Below are 21804 nucleotides of genomic sequence, written 5' to 3'. Positions count from 1 at the left end.
TGATCCCTGCTGAGCCAAAGCACTTTTTCATATACAAATTACAACCTTTAATAGAAACCTATTGGTCAGCATCTTATTAGCCTGCTGTTAGCTTCATTCCACAGAAAACTGAGAGAAACTAACAGAGTTGATAAAGAATAAAGAGAAATGTGCTGATTTAAAGCCTTTGAAGTGCTTCAGATGATCTCTGTCCACTTCTGTCCACTCATTCATTCATGTAAGCTTTCTAATGCAGCTTTGATCTTCACAGTCTGCTTCATGAAACTCATTCTAACCCTGAATGTCAGAGTGTTCCTCCTTCTCTTTCCCATCATTCATGCTGGCAGTGGAGGAGATTTGGATGTTGGACTGTGTTTTGGATGATGTGTGTATGTTTGTGTTGGACTGCTGTCTGTAAAGCAAACGCACATTTTGCTTTGGATTTCAGTGTCAGACAGACTTTAAGGTGGAATGAAGAGTTGGAGAGTTTCACAGTGAATTATCCAGTGGAGGATTTTTCTTCTTCTTTGAAGGTTTGAAATGTGAACATTGTTCTGCTGCAGTCAATGGACTAAACCAGAGAAGAAGAAAACAGACTTTACCATGAAGATCCTCAGTGTGGATCAGTATAATATCAGCCTGATGTCTGCAGTTTAGTGTCAGCACAACTTTCACATCATATTCATCTCAGCACAACTAAAACATGCTGACTGACCTCAGAGTTTCAAGTCCACATCCTGGACTCTCCAGGAAACCACACAGATGCTTCACTCCTGAATCCTGCAGCTTGTTGTTGTAGCTCAGGTCCAGCTGTCTCAGATGGGAGGGGTTGGACTTCAGTGCTGCTGCCAGATAATCACAGCTGATCTCTGACAAACCACAGTCGATCAATCTGTATGAAGAATGAAAGATGTAAGTTTATTAGACAAAGTGTGAGCTTGAAATCATTCAGTGTTTCATCATCTGTTCAGAGCTGAAGAAGGTTCAGAATGTAGAAGTTTAGAAAATGGAAACTCCAAACAGCTGACAGAGTTCATACGCCTTTGTCAGGGTCAAATTCAAGCAAGACCATGTGAAAATTAAAACACATCATCCTAGGTGAACTTAAACACCTTTGTTCCCCTTTTGTTAAGACATAGAAAAGTACACCACACAAAAATACTGCAAAAGGAAACGGTCGCCTTATATACATAGTGTATAAACTCAAAATGCACATTTCACTTCAAATTAAGATTAAGGCTTTGAACAGATCACATAGTTCAGTTCAACATATAAGACTTTAAGAATGCACAAGCATCTACTTAAAATCTATTTAATTTATCATCCATGATATTATTTTGTACAATTCCAATGTATTTTGTTCATCTCCCTTAAATAAACAGGCAGTCTTAAAGTATGAAATATTCATATACAAACACATATAAATGTGTGTACTGTCTCAGTGGCTGATAGTACCCCACAGGCCTCAGTGTGAGCTTGAAGACATTTATAATGTTTAAGTAGTTTAATGTGCAGGTGCTGACGATAAACACATTTTGAATGAAAGCCGGGGAACTTTGGTAGCACAGAAACAAGTGGCTATTCTTTGTGACTATATGGATCACTCACAATACCATTATTTCACACAAAGGCACCAAATTAATACTCAAAAAAGCTGCAGCAATACACACAAATATAAACAGTACTTGGTGACAACTTTGCTTTTAGCCTTTAACCCTTCTTGACTACTTTTGATGTGGCCTCTATATTTTACCTTTAAAAACAGTTTATCTTGCCAATCTGTTATTTTCTCATTTTGACCAACTGTATCAGCACAATTTATCTAAATTCAGACAAAATTTAAAATACACGTAGAAAGTGATATTTTGACTGTAAAAACCACACACATGTTTAACGAATCATCTTCATAACTTGAAATGCAAATAGAGATTGTACACTTTTAAAAATACGCACACGTTTTGCAAACAACAAAGTTATATGGTACTATTTACCAAAAAATGCAGCCAAGGCTCAGACGTTTTTCATATAATCATTTCAAACTATTTACAGAACAATCAGGTGTCAAACAATAGTTTGTGTCACTCTAACACATATGAGAACAGCACAGGGATAAACCTGCAGGTCTGACAGCAGGTGTGTCACTCAGCGTTTACACTGCAATCTGCCTTTGTTGGCTTTAAGGCAGCAACTGTGACGATCACTAGTAGAACTGACACACAAAACAAAACAACAGCTACACACTAAATACACAAGACAACAAACTAACTTGAGACCAAACACGGTAAACGTCACAAATCTCTCACGTATCAAAACTCTCTCTCTCTTTCGCTCACTCGCTCTCTCTTGCCGGTCACTCCTAAAACTTCCCCCTTTTGCTAAACAACCAAATGTCATGTTTCCATATCATTTTTGATTGGTCGACATGGTACATTTTCCCACCTATAGGGCTTTGGAGCGTGATGTCACGGGAGATGGGCCATGCCCCCTTCCGCCATGACAGTAGGCCAGCCAAAGGATACCATTTCAGCTATGGATCGTACGTGTTGTGTTGTCGGTTGCAACGTTAGATCACACGATCGTGAAGGCATGAAGCTGGATAACGGGCTCTCTTTTCATCGTTTTCCGTCCTGGAGGCAACGTGAGGGATCCCATGTATCCGATATTACTAAACAAAGACGTCAGGCTTGGATTGCAGCGGTGAGACGAGGGGATATCGAGTTCTCTGCAATCCCCAGCTTTTTGTTGGTTTGCTCACGGCATTTTCTTTCCGGTGAGTTCCAAATTAATTCATATCACTCTTGAAAGGCTTTTAGTGTTATTTTCAACGTGCTGAGGTCATAGATAATGAGATAAAACATGCTAATGTGTGATGCTGCAGAACCACGTCATGTCGACTGAGTAGCTTATGATTTGGCATTATTGCAGGCAAACCAGCATATGAAATGGATGTAACAAATCCAGACTGGGCACCAACACTGCACATGGGGCATGACGACATACCTGTATCAGACTCGGACCGGCACTCAAGGCGTACGCAACGGAAGCGAAAAAGAGCACCCATCGGAGGTAAACAACCCCCCCCCCCCTCTAAAAACATACTAAATTGCTATCACTGTACACTAATCCGCACATAACTTCCAGATGAATCACACACCTGTCATTGGAATATTGGTGTACATTTACCTTATGTCTAATTTTATCTTACAGGCTTTCGTTATGCAGCTGCAGAGTCTGAAGGTGTGCCCCGTGCAGAAGTGATTGATGAAGATCTGACAGAAGACCAACAGCAAAATCACAATGTCATGGAGGCAGTGGACAGCAGTTGTGTTGGACAAGTGGAGGTTGAGGTAGCAGCTGCAAATGTGGATATACTGAAGAAATGTAAACCTTTTAAAATGATGACAGATTACAAACTCTCAGCTGTGTCTGTAATCAAACCTCTGTAACTTTGCTTCCCTTCAGCAGCATCAGCTCATGTTCACATGTTGATTCATGGTTTGCTTCAGTTTTTGATGGACTGCAGAATATTTTGAAGGTTATCTGCTATAAAAAGCCAGAACAGGAAAATCTGCTTCATGTGTTTCTGTTTGATCCTCAGTGACTTTGACACAAAGGCCTCTGCTGTGATGATCACACCTCTGATCAAGTCTCACAGTGTCAGCTTTGTTTTTATACATATGGATATGTGCTGATAAATGATCAGAGTTATAATATTTCCCACTGCCTGCTGTGTGCCGTGACCTTTGACCTGCTAAAGACAGTCAGCTGTGGATTATTCATTGTTGTGTCTGATACTTAGAACTGTGAGGAAGAACACTACACAGTTAATCAGGGTCCCCTCTCTCTGAATCAGGAAAGGTGGGCAGGCCGCGTGTGGGCCGCGGGCCATACGTTGAGTCTCACTGTTTGAAATGTGAACATTGTTCTGCTGCAGTCAATGGACTAAACCAGAGAAGAAGAAAACAGACTTTACCATGAAGATCCTCAGTGTGGATCAGTATAATATCAGCCTGATGTCTGCAGTTTAGTGTCAGCACAACTTTCACATCATATTCATCTCAGCACAACTAAAACATGCTGACTGACCTCAGAGTTTCAAGTCCACATCCTGGACTCTCCAGGAAACCACACAGATGCTTCACTCCTGAATCCTGCAGCTTGGTGTTCAGGCTCAGCTCCAGCTGTCTCAGATGGGAGGGGTTGGACTTCAGTGCTGCTGCCAGATAATCACAGCTGATCTCTGACAAACCACAGCGACTCAATCTGTATAAAGAATGAAAGATGTAAGTTTATTAGACAAAGTGTGAGCTTGAAATCATTCAGTGTTTCATCATCTGTTCAGAGCTGAAGAAGGTTCAGAATGTAGAAGTTTAGAAAATGGAAACTCCAAACAGCTGAAGCCAACAGGAAGCAGCTTCAAACAAACACAACAAGAGAAAAAACTCTGAATGTTTCACATTAAAGTCGTACATTTCTCATAAAAACAGGACAAAGACTTGAAAAAGTCGTGTTTTTCCTTCCAGGAACCACAAGGCTTCACTTTTAAAGGTGAAGTGTGAAAGAAATGGACATATTTGAAGTCCAACACCTTTTTCCAGTCACATTATTAAAGCAGACAAACTACAAGCTCATTTTCATTCCAACAAGTCATCTTCTGACCTGGACTAACAACACTGGTCTCTATGTGCAGCTGGCTGTGAGACCAGTGCTCAGGGAGCGTCTACAAAGTGCAACACTGAAAGAACATCACACACTAGCTTTGTCCCAAAACGTCGGCTGCATCCTTCGGAGGACCCGGTATTCGCGGTCTACGTGGGCCGGGTCCTTCAAAGACCGAAAAGGCTGGAAGTGCGAGGCTGTGAAATGGGACGGTCTAGCCTTCAGATTTGCGTCACCGCTGTCTTTGTGGAGTTTAATAAACTCGGCCGTCTGCTCCTTGCTATCTAAAATATAACAGGACACTGGCGTAAATTCTCGACCGTCTCACACTTCTGTTTAATCAGTTTCCTGTTTAACGTTTATTCAGCTGTGTGAAAATCCCGGAGGAACTTTGATCTCAGCCAAACCGATTTACTCCGGAACAAATAAAACACAGAAAAAAGGCAAACAATTACATTTTTAAGTTATCCGAGTGACTTATATATCATGTTTAACCTGAGTAGCGAAAGAGCAGGGGTCTGAAAACGATGAAGCCGGGTGTCCGCTGCTCTCGCCGGCTGGAGTGACCATTGAACCCCCCGGCTTGCTAGCGAGCGGGTGGGTAACAGACGTCTCCGAAAATGTCGGCACACTTTTGCAAATATGCGATGTCTTGATAAACCAAGCAGATATTTGAAGTTTACACAGCTACTTTCTCGCCTGAAAATATGTTAAAAGTTTATTTTGTGACCCAGAAAGATTAATAAGAGTAATTTGAAAACTTAGTAGCTGCCGCCATTGTTGGCAGCTGAAATTTGGCTGGGCCGCGCTATGAATTCTGGGATATGGTGGGCCACGAAGGACACACCCGACGAATCCTTCAAATTCGGGGAAATGAAGGACGCATTTGTCGGGCACATTTGAAGGAGTCGACAAATACGGACAGCCTTCATCGCCTGGCTGTGACGTAATCGGCCTTCAAATGCAGCCTCTGGAGGATGCAGCCGACGTTTTGGGACACAGCTACTAATTTGCTTCCATCATCCAACCTGAAGAGGAAACAGAGACGGCTCCCCTTCAAAGTAAAAGCTGCTCCTTTTGGACACAGTATCAAAGAAAGTCTACAGTATAACATAGAAAAGACAGAACAAAGTTTTGGTTGTTTTTAAATTGTGCAGAAATGAAACTACACTAAGCTCAATTATGTGACAGACATTTCATCCCATGTCAGTTTGGCCTCATCCTGGGCCGGATTATCCAGCACACACTCTGACCACAGGCCCAGGGGCCACGCACAGCTGGGCTCCATCCAAGAGACAGCAAACAAACCAACACAATAATAAAAAGCACCATGTGATTGTTGGGTCTAAACTCAAGACCCCGCTGTATCCAGGACTTATTCCCATGAAAGAAAAACAAGGCAACAGTGTTCGATCGATTTCTTGCGCAAGGGAGGCCCTTCCATCTGTGACCAGCACGTCGAAATGACCACAATGGTGGCCTCCTCTCGCTGCCTTTTATTGACAAACTTCAAACAATAGTTTACAAAACACCTCCCCCTGCAACCCCGTTTGGTTACATAGACAAGGACTGTATGTAAATGTATACACTGTGTGTGTGTGTGTGTGTGTGTGTGTGTGTGTGTGTGTGTGTGTGTGTGTGTGTGTCAGACCTCCTGCTGACCAAAGGGTCATAAACCCAGGAAGTTTACATCAAAAGAAACAGATCTTTCAGATAGGATGTATCTACAATAAAACCTCCCCCAGCACAGAGTGGTTGGAGAGGTGGCCAGGATCAAAGGAATGGCTTTGATCCTACTGCTTGAACTAAGACTGTACAAATTTAAGAAACACAATGGCAACATTCAACAATTAGACTTAACAGTGATCTTCTTACATCTTCAAGACAAACATAGTAAAAACATGAGCATATTTGTTTCCTGATAAAATGATGTGACAGGTAGAACAGAGTAAAGTGGTGGTGTTACAGCCTTTCTCCCCTCTGCTGCCGAGGCTGTTAGTCTCTCCCAAACTCAGCTACAGGACTTCCAAATGAATGAAAGCAGCAGAAGTGGCTTTACAAATGAAAGAGGAAGAGGAGAAGAAGAGGAGAGGGAGGCCACCCTGACCATCACTCCAGCTGAAAACATCACACTTCCATTAAAGTTGGTGAGGAAATGTTGAGCAGGATGAGCTGCTGGCTAATCTGGAGGCTGTAGCAGCAGCTCACAGTCACAGACAACATTTCTGAAAGCACCCAAACTTCTTCACATTTGTCTTCAGACACATCCTGAACATTTAGGAACTAAAGAAAGTTTCAAACATCAATCAAAGACATGAAATATAGAAAAACAACAACAGCTGCAGTCAGTGAACTCACCTCAGAGTCTCCAGTCGACAGTTTGGACTCTCCAGTCCAGCACACAGAAGCTTCACTGCTGAATCCTGGAGGCCATCATTTCCACTCATGTCCAGCTGTGTCAGATGGGAGGGGTTGGACTTCAGAGCTGAGGCCACAACTTCACAGTGAGACTCTGAGAGTCCACACCGAGTCAGTCTGTGATGATAGAAAATATAAAATGTGTTATTATAAAAGCAGAAAATCTGCATTATAAACACAGACTGAATGTATATGAAGACAAAACAGAGTGAGGTCATAATCTGATGAATCTGCTCTTCACATCTGTGCTTCAGCTCCTCTTACTGTGTTTGACATGACACAACGATTGAGTCTCTCTCAGACCTGCAGACTTTTAATGAGAATCTTTGTTTGGCTTTAATCTGCAGATGAAGGAGGAAGATGGTGTCACATTTAGGCTTCCATAATGTCCACAGTCTGTCACTGAGATCTGATCCAGAGTCAGAGTGAAGACACACATTTGGACTGTTTCCTGTTTTGACTCCAGAACATTTTGAATGAGTTCAGCTCAGTGAAGAGTTCCAGCTGGAAAGATGATCTCTGTTTGCTACCTGCTGTCAGGTACGACTGTTCACGTCCACACGCAGGAAAAACCTGCTGACTGTTACCAAACGGAGCAGAAATCTCATCACTGGACAATAATGATGAATGAACTCAGAGCTGCTGATATCAGATCTGATTTCAGGGGAACTAAACACAGAAATGATTGGCTCATTTGAGCTTTCTGAGCCATTATCTGCTGGTGTGTCGCTAGTTGGCAGAAAATGATTTGTATTCCTGTTCAGGGCTTCAGTGTTTATGAGTCCAGATCCAGGTGACAGCAAGTCACAATGATGTTACCTGTCTGTGTCCAGCAGCAGCCTGTATTCACTTTGAATATTGTTATAACCTGACATGGATCAGTTTGTCTTTGATTGGTTTGTAAATGTCACTGTTTCCATTGGACCTGAGTGACGTACAAAGACAGAGAGGGAGAGAAAGGAGAGAGAGGATGGAGACAGCAAAGAGAGAGCAAACACAAACAGGTGAGACTGGACAGGTGACCAAGGTCAGCAACCAATCAGAGAGCTTCTGTTTGACCCACAGTCACTGATGATGACTGCACATAACCAAGCAGTGTGTTACTCTGATATCAAATATGGATCCTGCTCTTATAATAATGATCATCAGATGATATTATTGTGTTATTTTGTAGCTGAATATGATGTTTGTGTGATTATCAGTGAAAGAAGCAGTGAGGAGGATGGAGAGAGAGAGAGGACAGAGGGTGAAGTTAGAAACACTAAAAGGATTTTTCATGGATTTCATGGATGATTTGAGTGATTTCCAGCAGGACACTTAAACATGTCAGTGGACGTCCTAAAGAACATATTCACTGATATGAAACGTGTCATTGAACAGGATTAATATCAGTGGAAACATGGTGGAAACAGCTGTGACTGCATGGATGTGACACACTTCAAATCTGTTCTCCACTCTTGGATTTGGGATCCATGGAGCTGCTGCTGAGTCTGTACAATAAAGGAATGGTGTGGAAGGTTGCAGCGTACGGACACAAACACTTTGTGGTTACAATCTGATTTTATTTTCAACATTAAACTACTAACCTACACTGATCAATGATGTTAATGATCACATCTGGACTCACCTAGCCTTTCTGCAGGTCCTCACAGCTGGAATCAGTCTCTGTCGTCCCCGCTCTGATGTGTTGTACTTCTGCAGGTCCAACTCATCCAGAACCTCCTCTGACATCTGCAGCATGAAGGCCAGAGCTGAGCACTGGATCTCAGAGAGTTCCTTCTTTGATCTGTTCTTTGACTTCAGGAACTCTTGGATCTCCTGAAATAATGAGAGGTCGTTCATCTCCATCAGACAGTGGAAGATGTTGATGCTTCTGTCAGGAGAGATTTCATCACTGTTCATCTCCTTCAGGTTGTTGATGACTCTCTGGATGGTTCCTGGACTGATCTCTGTCTGACCCAGCAGACCTCCTAAGAGTCTCTGGTTGGACTCCAGACAGAGGCCATGAAGGAAGCGAACAAACAGGTCCAGGTGGCCATTTTTACTCTGGAGGGATTTCTCCATGGCTCTGTTCAGGAAATCATCCAGAGAGGACTCGTTGTATTTTTGTCCCAAGAAGTTCTTCAGCACCTCTGTCTTCCTGTTGGTGAAACAGTGGAACATGTAGACAGCAGCCAGAAACTCCTGAATGCTCAGATGAACAAAGCAGTAGACTGGTTTCTGGAAGATCACACACTCTCTTTTGAAGATCTCTGTACAAACTCCTGAGTACACCGAGGCCTCTGTCACATCCAGACCACACTGCTCCAGGTCTTCTTGGTAGAACATGATGTTTCCTTTCTCCAGATGTTCAAACGCCAGCCTCCCCAGCTTCAGAAGAACTTCCCTGTCAGCCTCCGTCAGCTCCTGTGGACTCGTCTCATGTCCCTCATGGTACTTGTTCTTCTTCCTCTTTGTCTGAACCAGCAGGAAGTGTGAGTACATGTCAGTCAGGGTCTTGGGCAGCTCTCCTCTCTGCTCTGTAGTCAACATGTGCTCCAGAACTGTAGCAGTGATCCAGCAGAAGACTGGGATACTACACATGATGTGGAGGCTCCTGGATGTCTTCATGTGGGAGATGATTCTGCTGGACAGCTCTTCATCACTGAATCTCCTCCTGAAGTACTCCTCCTTCTGGGCGTCAGTGAAGCCTCGTACTTCTGTTAGCCTGTCAACACATGTAGGAGGGATCTGATTGGCTGCTGCGGGTCGGGAAGTTATCCAGACGAGAGCCGAGGGAAGCAGATTCCCCTGGATGAGGTTTGTCAGCAGCTGGCTGACTGATGACTTCTGTGTGACATCAGACAGCAGCTTCCTGTTGGTGAAATCCAATGAAAGTCTGCTTTCATCCAGGCCGTCAAAGATGAACAAAAGCTGAGAGACAGCCAGCTTCTCTGCTGTGACCTTCTGTAATGTTGGATGGAAAACATGGAGCAGCTCCAGAAGACTGTACTGCTCATCTCTGATCAGGTTCAGCTCCCTGAATGAAAGCAGAACCACCACACTGACATGTTGGTTCTCCAAGCCCTCTGCCCAGTCCAGAGTAAACTTCTGCACTGAGAAGGTTTTTCCAACACCAGCCACGCCGTTGGTCAGAACCACTCTGATGGGTCTCTGTTGGTCAGGTAAGGCTTTAAAGATGTCCTGGCACCTGATTGGAGCGTCATGGAGGGCGTCCATCTTGGAAGCTGTCTCCAGCTGGCTCACCTCATGTTGGGTATGAACCTCTTCACTCTGTCCCTCTGTGATGTAGAGCTCAGTGTAGATGGTGTTGAGGAGGGTTCTACTTCCTGTTTCATCACTTCCTTCAGTCACACGTTCACATCTCCTCCTCAGACTGATCTTATGTTCATCTAAAACCTCCTGCAGACCAACATCTGCTGAAAGAAAGAAAAACAATGAGACTAAAGAGAAAGAAAACTCTTCAATGTCTGAACAACACAAGAAGTCCAGTTTTCAGAAATGAGTCCATCAGCAGACAGATGTTCAGTCTTACTTTGTACACAGCTGCTCTGACTGGCTGTCTGCAGTCCAGCTCTGCTTCTGGATCTTTCTCCACACTGTGCAGAAGCTCTGATGGTGACACAGAAAAGTCACAGTGGAGATACTTCTGTCCACCTTTGATTAGACTCATTATAAAAAGGAAAACAAAGTTTGAACACAGTCATGTTTCCAGTTCACTGACTTACATTTATTCCATGGACACTCACTCTAACCTGAACCACAGCTACAACCCAACATTGTTGAGGCCTCATCTCCTCCTTTCCTGACTGTAGAGGTTAAATATGCAACAACCAACAAATAAAAGAATTTGGTTCATTTCAAAGAAATTCACACGGTGACCAAGTAAAGTAACCGTAGTAAAGGAGACAACATCCCGTTGATGGTGGGATTATTTGAAAAATTTGCTTTAGTCACGTCACCAAATGCAGTTGAACCACCCGTGGATCCATGTTTGACCATTCTACCACTCTGAGCTCTGCTTTTGAATCATTTTATTATTATCATCATTCATTTATTCATTCTTTGGAGGGGGGCTATTTCCTAATGCCGCCCTAATAAGCTGATGTTCAAGGGGAAATATAACAGAAACTCTTTCAGTGTTATTCATTAATAAATTAACAGATAAACTGTGAAGAAGAAAAAACTGAGATTTAAAGGAGAGAGTGAGAAACTTGATCATCATCCTCATAATACATGTTTATCAGTATCTGCTGTGACCATACTGCAGTAATAACTACAAGTCTACATTTCTGTGACTGTTGATCAATCACAGCAGGAATCTGAGCTCATCTCTGCACACAGAGCAGCTTCAGCTCTGGGATAAACTGCTCGCTTCACGTCCTTCTCAGCTCACAGACACTCATCCTGATATTTTCCTTTAACATTTGATGGTATAATTCATCTGAGTTTACACTTTATCTGCATAAATACAGAAAAACAGACCCAAACACCATTAACCATCAGTTTCACCATGTAGAATATATTGTTGTTTCCTTGCTTTTAATTCAGAGAAAAACTCTGATTTGGATTTTCTCTGTTCTCTTTGCCACAGCCCATCCCAGCAGCAGCTGAAGCAGCTGACTGTCACAACACTGAATAACACTTTAGGAGGAATTTCAGAGGTCAGTAAAGCTCCAGTTTCAACATCAGTTAATTAATCATAGGTCATCATAAATGTTAACCTGGCTGGCACACATGTTAATGTTAGCCATTTAAATATTAGCAGTTAGCTGAGGCCACAAGAAGAAGAGGCCCTAGAAGAACAATGGATGATAAGATTAGATTTTCAAGACTAGGCAGAGACGTGTTTTCCTTACCTAACCTAACCTACAGTTATGTTTCCTTATTTCTGCTGTTTGCATGTTCACAGCTGAAATAAAGCTGCCTCTTTGACTTCATCCTGTTGTGTTTGGGTCCAATCCTGCCTGCCACACAGCGCTACAGGACAAAGTCTAAGATTTTTATCTTTTTAATGAATCTTTGGTCATATTTATCCAGGAAAACACAAACATGTAAAGGAGTCATCACAGTTCTCTGACCTCGTTGGTTCAGCACTGAAGTGTGGAGGGTGACCTTTGGACCAGTCACTCCTCACCGACGGACAGCTGGATCCTGCAGACTGTGACCTCTGACCTCTGCAGACACAAACATGTTTTATTCAATGATCAATTCTCTGATAAAGTGATTGAAGCAGCTGTGATCACACAGACTGCAGATAATGCAGCTGTTTCCTGTCAGTAACAGTCCTCTTAGATTAGAGTTCAGCTTTTTACAGGAAAACAAATGTCCCTGAATGCAACAGTGAGACACAGTGTGCCTGTGTGGCTGTGATAGCTGCCGTTAGGAGCGCTCATGTGTTTGCAGTTAGACGAGGAGATGTTACCATCATGGACACGTTAACAAATCCTGCAGCATCACGTGGCACAAACACTTTGTGTTCCTGTCATCTGCAAGCAACAGGAAGTTCATTAATAAAGGCGGGATGGAGACGCGACTGTGATGGTTCTCCTTCATCCAGCTGTTACACACATCTGGGCTCACACGACGAGCCTTTGTCTAATACAGCAGCTGCTCTCTGAACACTTTTCTGAAGAGGAGCTGCACAAACCTTTGTTTGCTTTCTAGAGCAGCGTATCAAAGTCAAACTACCCACTGCTAGCAGCTGTTTCTATCATAGTTTAGGATCCAGATGTGTGAGGTCTAAATTTACACCTCTGATTAAAATACATAGTTAAAAACAGCCAATTGAGTCCAAATGTGTCTTAAACCAGATAAACTGACAGTTACAGCTGAGCCTGTGTGTCCTTGGAGACACTGCTCTGCTACAGAGATGCATTTTAGAAACCAGGAAACATCAAAATCATTTAAATCAGAGAGTTCTTGTTACTAACAGCTCACCTCTCTGCAGCAGAGACTTTAAAATCAATGATAAAATCTTACGCCTAAATTAACTTTACTGTTAACGAGTTTTCATGTTTCTGTAATCCACCAGTGTGCTCATGCTTTTTTAAGTGAAAACATATTTTTAATGATCAAATATAATTATGTTTGTTATTTGTGGATTTTAAATGTCCTTGACAGAGACAGATGATGATCATTATCCTGCACTGTGGTCTCAGGTTTGGTCGAGCTAGCACAAAGAATGGCTATGTTGAACTTCCTCCTGGGATCTACACTAAGAAGTGAGTCCAACATTAGCAGGGTCTCTTTCCTTTATCTGGATTCACTTTAGCATTCACAGTCACGTGAAGCTTGTTATTAACTCGATAAGTCAACCCAGGGTTTCAGCTGAGCGCTCACATGAAACACATGGTGTTGGCAGCATCTGATCAATCATATTCATGGAGACGTGTATCAGCAACAGAGCAGCTGAGTTTGCAGAAGGAAGTCAAACTAAACCACAGGAACAATATGAGGAGATTACACACATAATAAAATACTAGCAGTAACACAGCTGCTGCAGACAAATCAGTCGTGTGATCGTGTGTGAGAGGAGAAGGACTGTAAAGGAGTTTGGTGTTAAAAGCTCTGTATGAATGTGGGAGACTTTGAAGGGCTTTAAAAAGGCCAATATAAAATAAAAGGCAGCAAAATTGCTGAGTGTGAAAGTCACCAGACTTATCAGACCTCTGTGATTAAGACCTGTAAGAACACCTATTTGTACTTGTTGGCATTATATCAAACACACACGTATATTAAGCCTTTGTTTGAACTCTGGTTGAATTTGTTACTTTCAGACTGTGAAACATCACAGAGGCTGCAGCTGCAGATCTTTTATTCACCTGGAAATTTACTTTAAATGTTAGATGGAAAATGTGTTGCTCAGTTTAACCAAAGTAAGAACAATAATCCATAAACCTTCATAAAGACAAACATCTCCCAGAACATTGAGCTGCTGAAGTGTCACTGAAGGGAAAAACTATTTGTCCTCCTCCATCCAGCAACACCTGAAACACCTGAGTGGAAGCTCCTCCCTACACTGTGTTTGAAGCAAAGCACAAAGGAGACACCTGCTGGAGCAGCTGGAGTCCTACAGACACTCAGCCTCTTCACTACACAAACACCTCCTACAACATCCACTCTTTCCACTCTGACTGCTGTGTTTGTGGAAACACTCCAACACACACCGCTTCACATACCAACATAGAAATGTGTGAAAAAGAGCTGAGCTGATATTAAACATGAGGATTTATTCAGAAATACAGAGTCAGGAACAACATCTAGACACACATTACCTCTCAGCAGCAGAAGAACAGCCTTTAAAGTTTATACCGATATCCTTTGACTCGTTGCTCTTTAAGGAAACACAGCTGGGTTCAGGTCCAGGAGATTCTGGCCTCTTATTGATCCTAAAAGAAAAACAATTGTCGCGTATTATTGAGGATGAGAACAAAACAACGAAGGTCCAGAAGAATTAGGTCAAACGATGATTTTAATGAACACATGCGTAGGGAGATGAACACCGTTACACAATCAGCGTCGATCTCCGCCCAAAAGCACACAAGCAGTTGCTTTTATAACATCAGGGTATTATTACGCCCCCTCTTGCATCAGAACAGATACTTGCATGAGTTAAAAACACAAATGTTCTGTTGACAACTTTTGACACAGTTTGAAAAGAACATCGTCTCCACGCCAGGTGCTTCCTGTAGCTCGTCTTGCTTTCACTTATCCCTGGAACATCAGACGCACGTCCTGCAACAAACTATCACTTATGCAGGCACAAAATGCAGTTACAAGCAAAATATGTCTGAACTCTAACCTAGAATATAAGTCTACCTACGGTGTGTGTGTGTGTGTGTGTGTGTGTGTGTGTGTGTGTGTGTGTGTGTGTGTGTGTGTGTGTGTGGATGTCTCGACCTCAGTTGCACTCTGTCTCACCTCTCGCCTACTAAAGCTCACACCCAGACTCTCATATGTGTAACAATTTAACTGAAACTATATGTGTAATATATTGAATAAATGCTTTAATCAAATGCCACTACTCAAAGCTCAATAAAAAGGATATAAACGAATAAAAGATAATAATGAATACTTGTATCATGTGTGTTTTGTAAGCGTGTAGGCAATCCTTCCATACCTCTAAGTCACTTTGCACAATAGATCGGCATCGCGACATCGCGCCAGACGAAGCTTCTGACCATCAATTATCAGACTGAGCTTAAACTCTTTAAAAGCACAAACTGCAAGATGTGTATAAAAATAGTTATAACTGCACCTGGAATAAAGGTTAATATGGGATTATGATAACACCTGTAAAACAAGTTTTAACGTAATACCAACAGCATCAATAAATGCTTTGATGAAATGATGATTAATGCAATGGTAATGATAATGGTTATGACAGTAACAGTAACATATCTCCCTGATCTCCACACAATAAATGTAACAGCTTCATGAGACAGGAAGGAAAAAAAGGAAATGTTAAATTAAAGACATGATGAACAATCTCATAAAAATAATGTACTTACTCTTTGTCACATAACAGTCTTTTGTTAAAGTTTTCAATAATACCCTTTGACATGTTGCTCTTTAAAACACACTTTTACTCCCTGACCTTTGACCCAGTGTGACATGTTGACTCACTACCTCAGACAGCTTAAAAACAGTCTTTTTGTTTTTTGGTGCTGCCTAAAAGAACCGTAAAATATCTGTCCTATATACAGTTATGTTCATATATTTTTGTGCTACATCAGGAAACTCAAAAACATAGTTTGTAATATTTTAATCCTTATTTTTAAAACTGTTTTTGTCATTTTTCTTCTCCCATTGCATCAAAAATCATTATTTACACTGAATAAATGAGTCAGCAGCTCTCTTACATTCTTGCTGCAGGTTCATTACTGAAGTCTGGAGGGTTTCCTTTGGACCGGTCACTCCTCACAGACACACAGCTGGATGCTGCAGATCCTGCTCCATCCTCTTCCTCCATCTTCTTGATGTCAGGGTGGAGTTAGTCTGAGAGGCAAACACACACACTCAGAGGTGCTGTTGTACTGGAAGCATCACACTGACGGGTTTCTAAAGTTCTCATTGATCATTTCATGGAGTTTCTGTGTTAAACACTGTCCTGTGACGTATGTGTTATGGTGAGGGTCATGAGGGCTAACCAGCCCCACTCCTTACTTCTCATATTTCAGCCTGAAGCACAATAACAGCCTAAACCTAACCAGGGCCCTATTTCAGGAAGCCGGTTTAGAAAACTCAGAGTGAAAAACGATACTCAGGGTTGAGTAACCCCGAACTGTCCAACTCGGAATATTCGGTTTCAGAAAGGCTGATAACAATTAGTTCAGTCAACGCGGAGTTGCTTTAACCCCAAGTTAAGCGCGCGCACGAGGATACATAAAGCCCTGATTAGTGGAGCACAGATTAAGCGAGTCACCATGGAGACGGAGGGAAAGAAGGCGCGGTCAATGTATTTTACAGCGCTTGAGGCCGAAATTCTGATGGCAGCATATGCTGATAACATGCAAATTTTGCAGAAAAAAAGTAACACAGCCACAGCTGCCAAAGGAAGGGAGCATGCATGGCAAAACATAGCCGACAGAGTCAATGCGTGAGTGTTAATTTAAACATTGATCTAGGGATTTCCACCCATTTAACACGTTATTTTAATATATTTTATTTGTTATTTTATACATTTTATTTTGTGACGTGATGTGAGCGCAGGTGCAACCCAACAGGCCCGAAACGTTCCTGGCAGCAAGTAAAAATGAAATATAAAAATATAGTCCAAACAGGTAAGGTGTAATTGTATTATGAGCCATAGTGCTTGGTCTGTTTGTCCCATGTAAATCAATTGCAGTTAGAGGCTACATTAATTTTCTTTCTGTAAGCACTTATTGAAATCATCTGAGCACATTACAAGTACATATTTGCTTACTCTGTATGCTCAAATGTGACCTGTTATAGCCACTAGAAAAAGAGCGGAGGCCCGAAAAACAGGTGGGGGTCCTCCACCACCACCGCTCACAGAGGCTGAGCAGTTGGCTTCCACATTTGTGATAATGTTGGCAGCATCACATATGATCTTCACAGTGCAGAGAACACAAATTAGCATCCATTACTATAATGAAATGATTTGTTAGTTTGAAATGCTACAGGGAACTATGTACCTGTACATTAATGCTGTGGAACGACTTCCTGTTCACATAGCCTCCTTCATTTACTGAAGGAGCAATGATTGGAATGTGAGTGCCATCTGTACAGCCAATCACGCCTGGGAACCGTGAAAATAAATGTAAAATTTAAGTAGTTCAAGTGTCACCACATCATGAATTAAGTTTTGGTCATCCTGATACCTGCAATTTTGTGGAATCCCTCTTTGATGAATCTTGTGGGTCTGTGACCGGGGAACACCACAGACGAGTGCAGGAGACGTTTCAGTGCAACTGTAACATTCCTGACTGCCCGACAGACGGTAGCCTTGGAAACGTGCTCAGCGTCACCAATATTATACAGAAAGCTCCCGTTTGCAAAAAACCGAAGTGCAATACAAATAATATGTACAGAACTGAGAGAATGTCCACGATGTGTCACATGAGCAATATTAGGCCTGAGGATGTTATGCAAATAACTTATAGATTGTGCTGAAAAACGGTAACGTTCACACAGAAAATCATCAGGAAATGATAAAATGTCCAAACGCGCTCTGATCACTCTCTCCCGGCGGAGAGCTCTGCGGAGAATTTGGGCTTCAACATCTACTGCAGGGGTGCCCAATCCCAGTCCTCGAGAGCTACCGTCCTGCAGCTTTTAGATGCATCCTTGTTCCCACACACCTGAATCAAATGAATGGCTTGTTATCAGGCCTTTGCCAAACATGATGGCATGCTGAAGAGATCAAACCATTTGATTCAGCTGTGTTGGAGTAGGGATGCATCTAAAAGCTGCAGGACGGTAGCTCTCGAGGACCGGGATTGGGCACCCCTGATCTACTGGCTCTTCAAGGAAGGGGCACGCCATGTCTGACACTTCCTACAGTCAGGTTTCCAACACAGAGGCGGAGAAAGTCAGGGTTAGTTGAAGTAAACCTGCTAGGGGGCAGGTGAGCTTCACGGAGTGTGTCGTCATAGTAACTCACTCAGGATTAATCTAAACTCGCTTTGTGAAACCGAAAACCCAGAGTTTTCATTAACTCAGGGTATACTTACTCAGAGTTTGCACTAAACCGGCTTCCTGAAACAGGGCCCTGAACCCTGAACAAACCCACCTGTTCTCTGATTGGATTGTTAAATTTGTGATTGACATGACATTGGCCAATCAGATGAAAGGCAGAAAAATAGGGACGTACTTGTAACTTGAAACTTGAGTGCAGAGTTTCACACGTATTGCTTGGCTAAGTCCACACACAAATTATTTTTCCACCTACAAATCCTGATTTACAAGTACAAAATATTTATGACCACAATTTGAGCCCATACAGCCACAGACTGACGGAGGCAGGAGAAGCTGCCTACAGACATCAGTCAGTGGATCCACAGTAACATCGACTCTGAGTTCAGCTGCTGATCATCAACTGTTTCTGTCTCGTTCCCAGACTCTGATCTCACATAAAACGAAGCAGATTTATGCTGAAACTAAGCTGCACACAGCTGATGTCAGCCAGGAAAACAGTACAGACTGCTAACGTTACCTTAACATGGAGACGATCAACTGCGCCACAACATTCACGAAAGCGACGGAAGGAAACGCCCAGAGAGGCGTTTGAGGGACGGTCAGAGTCAGGAACCTCAGAAACGCATCAGGCTGGAGTTTAATTCTGTTTCCATCTTTAGAAACATCTGGAAATAGTTATAAAAACGCTGCGTAATAAAGAAAAATAGTGTAGATTAGTTTGAGTTGTGTTTAGCTGAGCTGTGTCTTTAATCTGAAGTTCATTTTGTGGAGGAGCAGCAAGACTTTCAGTGTTACTCTCAGAGAAAGCCTCCCAAATGTCTGTTGTCTTAATAGTGGAATTATCTGGAAAATGAACCAGAGCTGCTTTTCTGTATGAGCAGTCACAGCATTTTATACAGCGTGCTTCATTCACACAAGCACTTCTTTTTCTAACAATGACACTATGATGGATGCATCGGAGAGCAAGTCGGGGTTCCACATCTTGCCCAAGGATACCGTGGCGTGCAGACTGGAGCAGCCAGGGATCAAACCTCCAACCTTCCAGTTAGTAATTCTACCTGCTGAGCTACAGTCTGTACTTCCTGAACAACACACACTCCTTTTGTTTCTTTATTTCCAGTAGCAACCAGGACCATAATGAACCCTGACTCCCACAGACACTCAGGAGCCACCTGCCCAGTAAGTCACCCGCTAACTGCAACTATCAGAGCCCTGACCTTCTGCAGAGACGAGTCACACTGAACACAGCAAGTGTCCCTGCTCTCAGATACAAAACCTGCCTTTAAAAGTTCAGAGTAATGAAATCAGCAGTTCTGATTCTAGAATCTGTAGTCTCACACACATGTGCAGAGCACTTTTGTTGTTTTGGTTCACATCGGTTGATATTCTGCTGCAAACAACTAATGAGGACATTTTCTAAAAGCTTTGAGTGTCCATCAGGATCCTGTAGAAACAGCTTCTGGCTGCAGCCACTGTGGAGCTCCACAGTAACCGGAAACACGTAACTTCAGTTAAATCGACTTTGACAGCGAAACTAAATTGCGTTTTTGTTACTATTGATGCTGCTGAGAAATAAAAATGGTTTTAAGTTTTTTTTTAACACTCTGGGTTTGTTCAGAAAATTCCCCTAAATTGTTCGTGGCCAAAAGTGACACTTGCTGTTTCGCTGATTCATTTATTTTTTTTACAGTACATCGTGTTGTGCGTTCTGATTGCTGTAGACCATTGTCAATCAATCTAGTCCAGTGTCTCCTGTACAGGAGCGGTCCCTAATAGGCCCACGGACCGGTCCGTGAGTCTTTTGGTACCGTTCCGCGAGAGTTGATCCTCCGGTGTGAAATGTATGGTTGTAGTTGTGTCTTATTTTGAAAGAACTATTTACGCGTTACCATAGCGACCAGAGAGCATTAAAAAGCAGAGAGGAGGATGTCACTGTCATTGTTGTTGGCGCACAGCTCAAGTCACGTTTATTATTATATTTACAAAATACCACAGTTTCTTTTTTTTATTCTTTTGTTGTATTTATCCGCGACACCTTAAAGGTCGTTCCCTGAAAATATCGTCTGACATTAAAGTGGTCTGTGGTGCAAAAAGGTTGGGGACTCCTGCTGTACAGTACAGAATGCGTTTAGCTTGTCGAATTTACATAAATCTTCGATCGCTAGCAGTGTAACTCTGAAGTGCTGCACTGTATGTTTGTAAGTTTTCTCCCAAACAAACACAACAATGCCGACGAAACGTTTTGCACCCTCAAATGCACCTTCAGGTTTCATTCCATGATACTGGACTTATGTTTCTACGAAGGTTTGAACTCTAAGAGTGTTTAACATGATAGTGATTTATTGATTCTAACCCTAAATCTATCCAGTAATGTCTGCACATATTTTCAGTACTGATTTTAAAGTGTTTTAATCCTTCTGTCACTCAGGGAACCCAATAAGGATTCAAATACTTCAAAAGTCAACCAATGACATTGATGTGTAAGACTATTTAATAATTATTTATTTTTTATATTTCATTTATTCATTCATTCTTTGCACTGTGATTTAACCCATCTTTGTGTAAAGCAGGGGTGTCAAACTCCAGGCCTTGAGAGCCAGCGTCCTGAAGCTTTTAAATGTATCTCTGCTGCAACACACCTGAATAAAATTATTAGGTCATTAGCATGACTCTACCCTACTCAAGTAAATTTAAATAAATGTAAGTACATACCACCAGGTAGCTCCACTCGTACCCAGTGTAACGGGAAGTGAGAGGGTTAGGTTTTGGCGCTTTGAATGTTCAGTTGTGTGATGCAGCGATTAACGTTTGAGTAAAATATTGGGCTCCCTCGTGTCTTCCCTACATTCCTCCACAATGTCCGTTTTTGCAAAAATGTACTTCTAGAAGTACTTTTATTGCACGATGTTCATTCACTCATGAGCTGCTGCAACATGAATCAAATGGCTGAACTGCCACCTTGGCGTGCAGTCAAGTTCTACAGTCTGCTAATGATCTAATAATAAGTATTAATATTCCTCACTCACCTTACTAAATGTTTGTGAACACAGCCAGAAACATTTGCATCACAAACACAGACTAGTGTTTATTAGCAGAAGCTTTTGGGTGGTTGCTCTCAAACCTGTGTACAAGTTGAAGCATTAATGGTCCCTTCACTGATTTCCAGGTATCCAATGTCAGGGCTAACAGATGGATTCAGACGCAGGCAGCGTTCTGGCAAGCAAAGGGTTGACAATTTATTAACACAGAAGGGAAACCACAGTGATGTGTATATACAGTGCATGGGGCAGGGCTTCAGGGCTCTAGGGGAAGGAATCCACACTCGCTCCCCACTCGGCCCAAACTCCGCCACTCCTCTTCTTACGCACACTCGCTTCTCCACAGCCACTCTCGCTCCAATTTCCACTTATGTTGACACACACAGGGATCACAGGTCAGGGTCCGCCACCAGTTCCGGGGAGATCTAAACACAAAGAGTCCAATTAGATCAATACGCCACACAACACTGAGAGAGTTTGTCTTAGGAGAGCTGAGAGCACGAACATGGGAGGTTCAACGTTCCAGTGCCGAATACTCCGTGCCGCA

The 21804-nt window shown here is 42.4% G+C and overlaps 1 protein-coding gene and 1 long non-coding RNA gene across 2 annotated transcripts; one reads left to right on the top strand and one right to left on the bottom strand.

Annotated features, from left to right (window-relative positions):
- Positions 1-675: 675 nt before the first annotated feature.
- On the bottom strand, positions 676-18848 carry LOC146716545 (protein NLRC3-like). Its single transcript, XM_085452528.1, has 7 exons — positions 18737-18848; positions 15921-16056; positions 10592-10668; positions 8684-10475; positions 6997-7173; positions 4066-4242; positions 676-871 (listed from the first exon to the last, which is right to left on the bottom strand). Exons 2-7 carry the CDS (start codon positions 16028-16030, stop codon positions 676-678), a joined length of 2529 nt encoding a protein of 842 aa, XP_085308654.1. The 5' UTR covers positions 16031-16056; positions 18737-18848.
- Positions 18849-19103: 255 nt separating this feature from the next.
- On the top strand, positions 19104-21501 carry LOC146716544 (uncharacterized). Its single transcript, XR_014919206.1, has 3 exons — positions 19104-19263; positions 19340-19398; positions 20648-21501. It is a non-coding gene; the product is annotated as an uncharacterized LOC146716544 (long non-coding RNA).
- The last annotated feature ends 303 nt before the right edge of the window (positions 21502-21804 follow it).

This window comes from Copadichromis virginalis, linkage group LG3 (assembly GCF_057382275.1).
Source record: "Copadichromis virginalis isolate Kocher_CV1m ecotype Utaka linkage group LG3, C_Virginalis_male_GT1.1, whole genome shotgun sequence".
NCBI lineage: Eukaryota > Metazoa > Chordata > Actinopteri > Cichliformes > Cichlidae > Copadichromis > Copadichromis virginalis.
The sequence above is the reverse complement of the archived record's forward strand: the minus strand, read 5'-3'. Positions and strand labels throughout refer to the sequence as shown.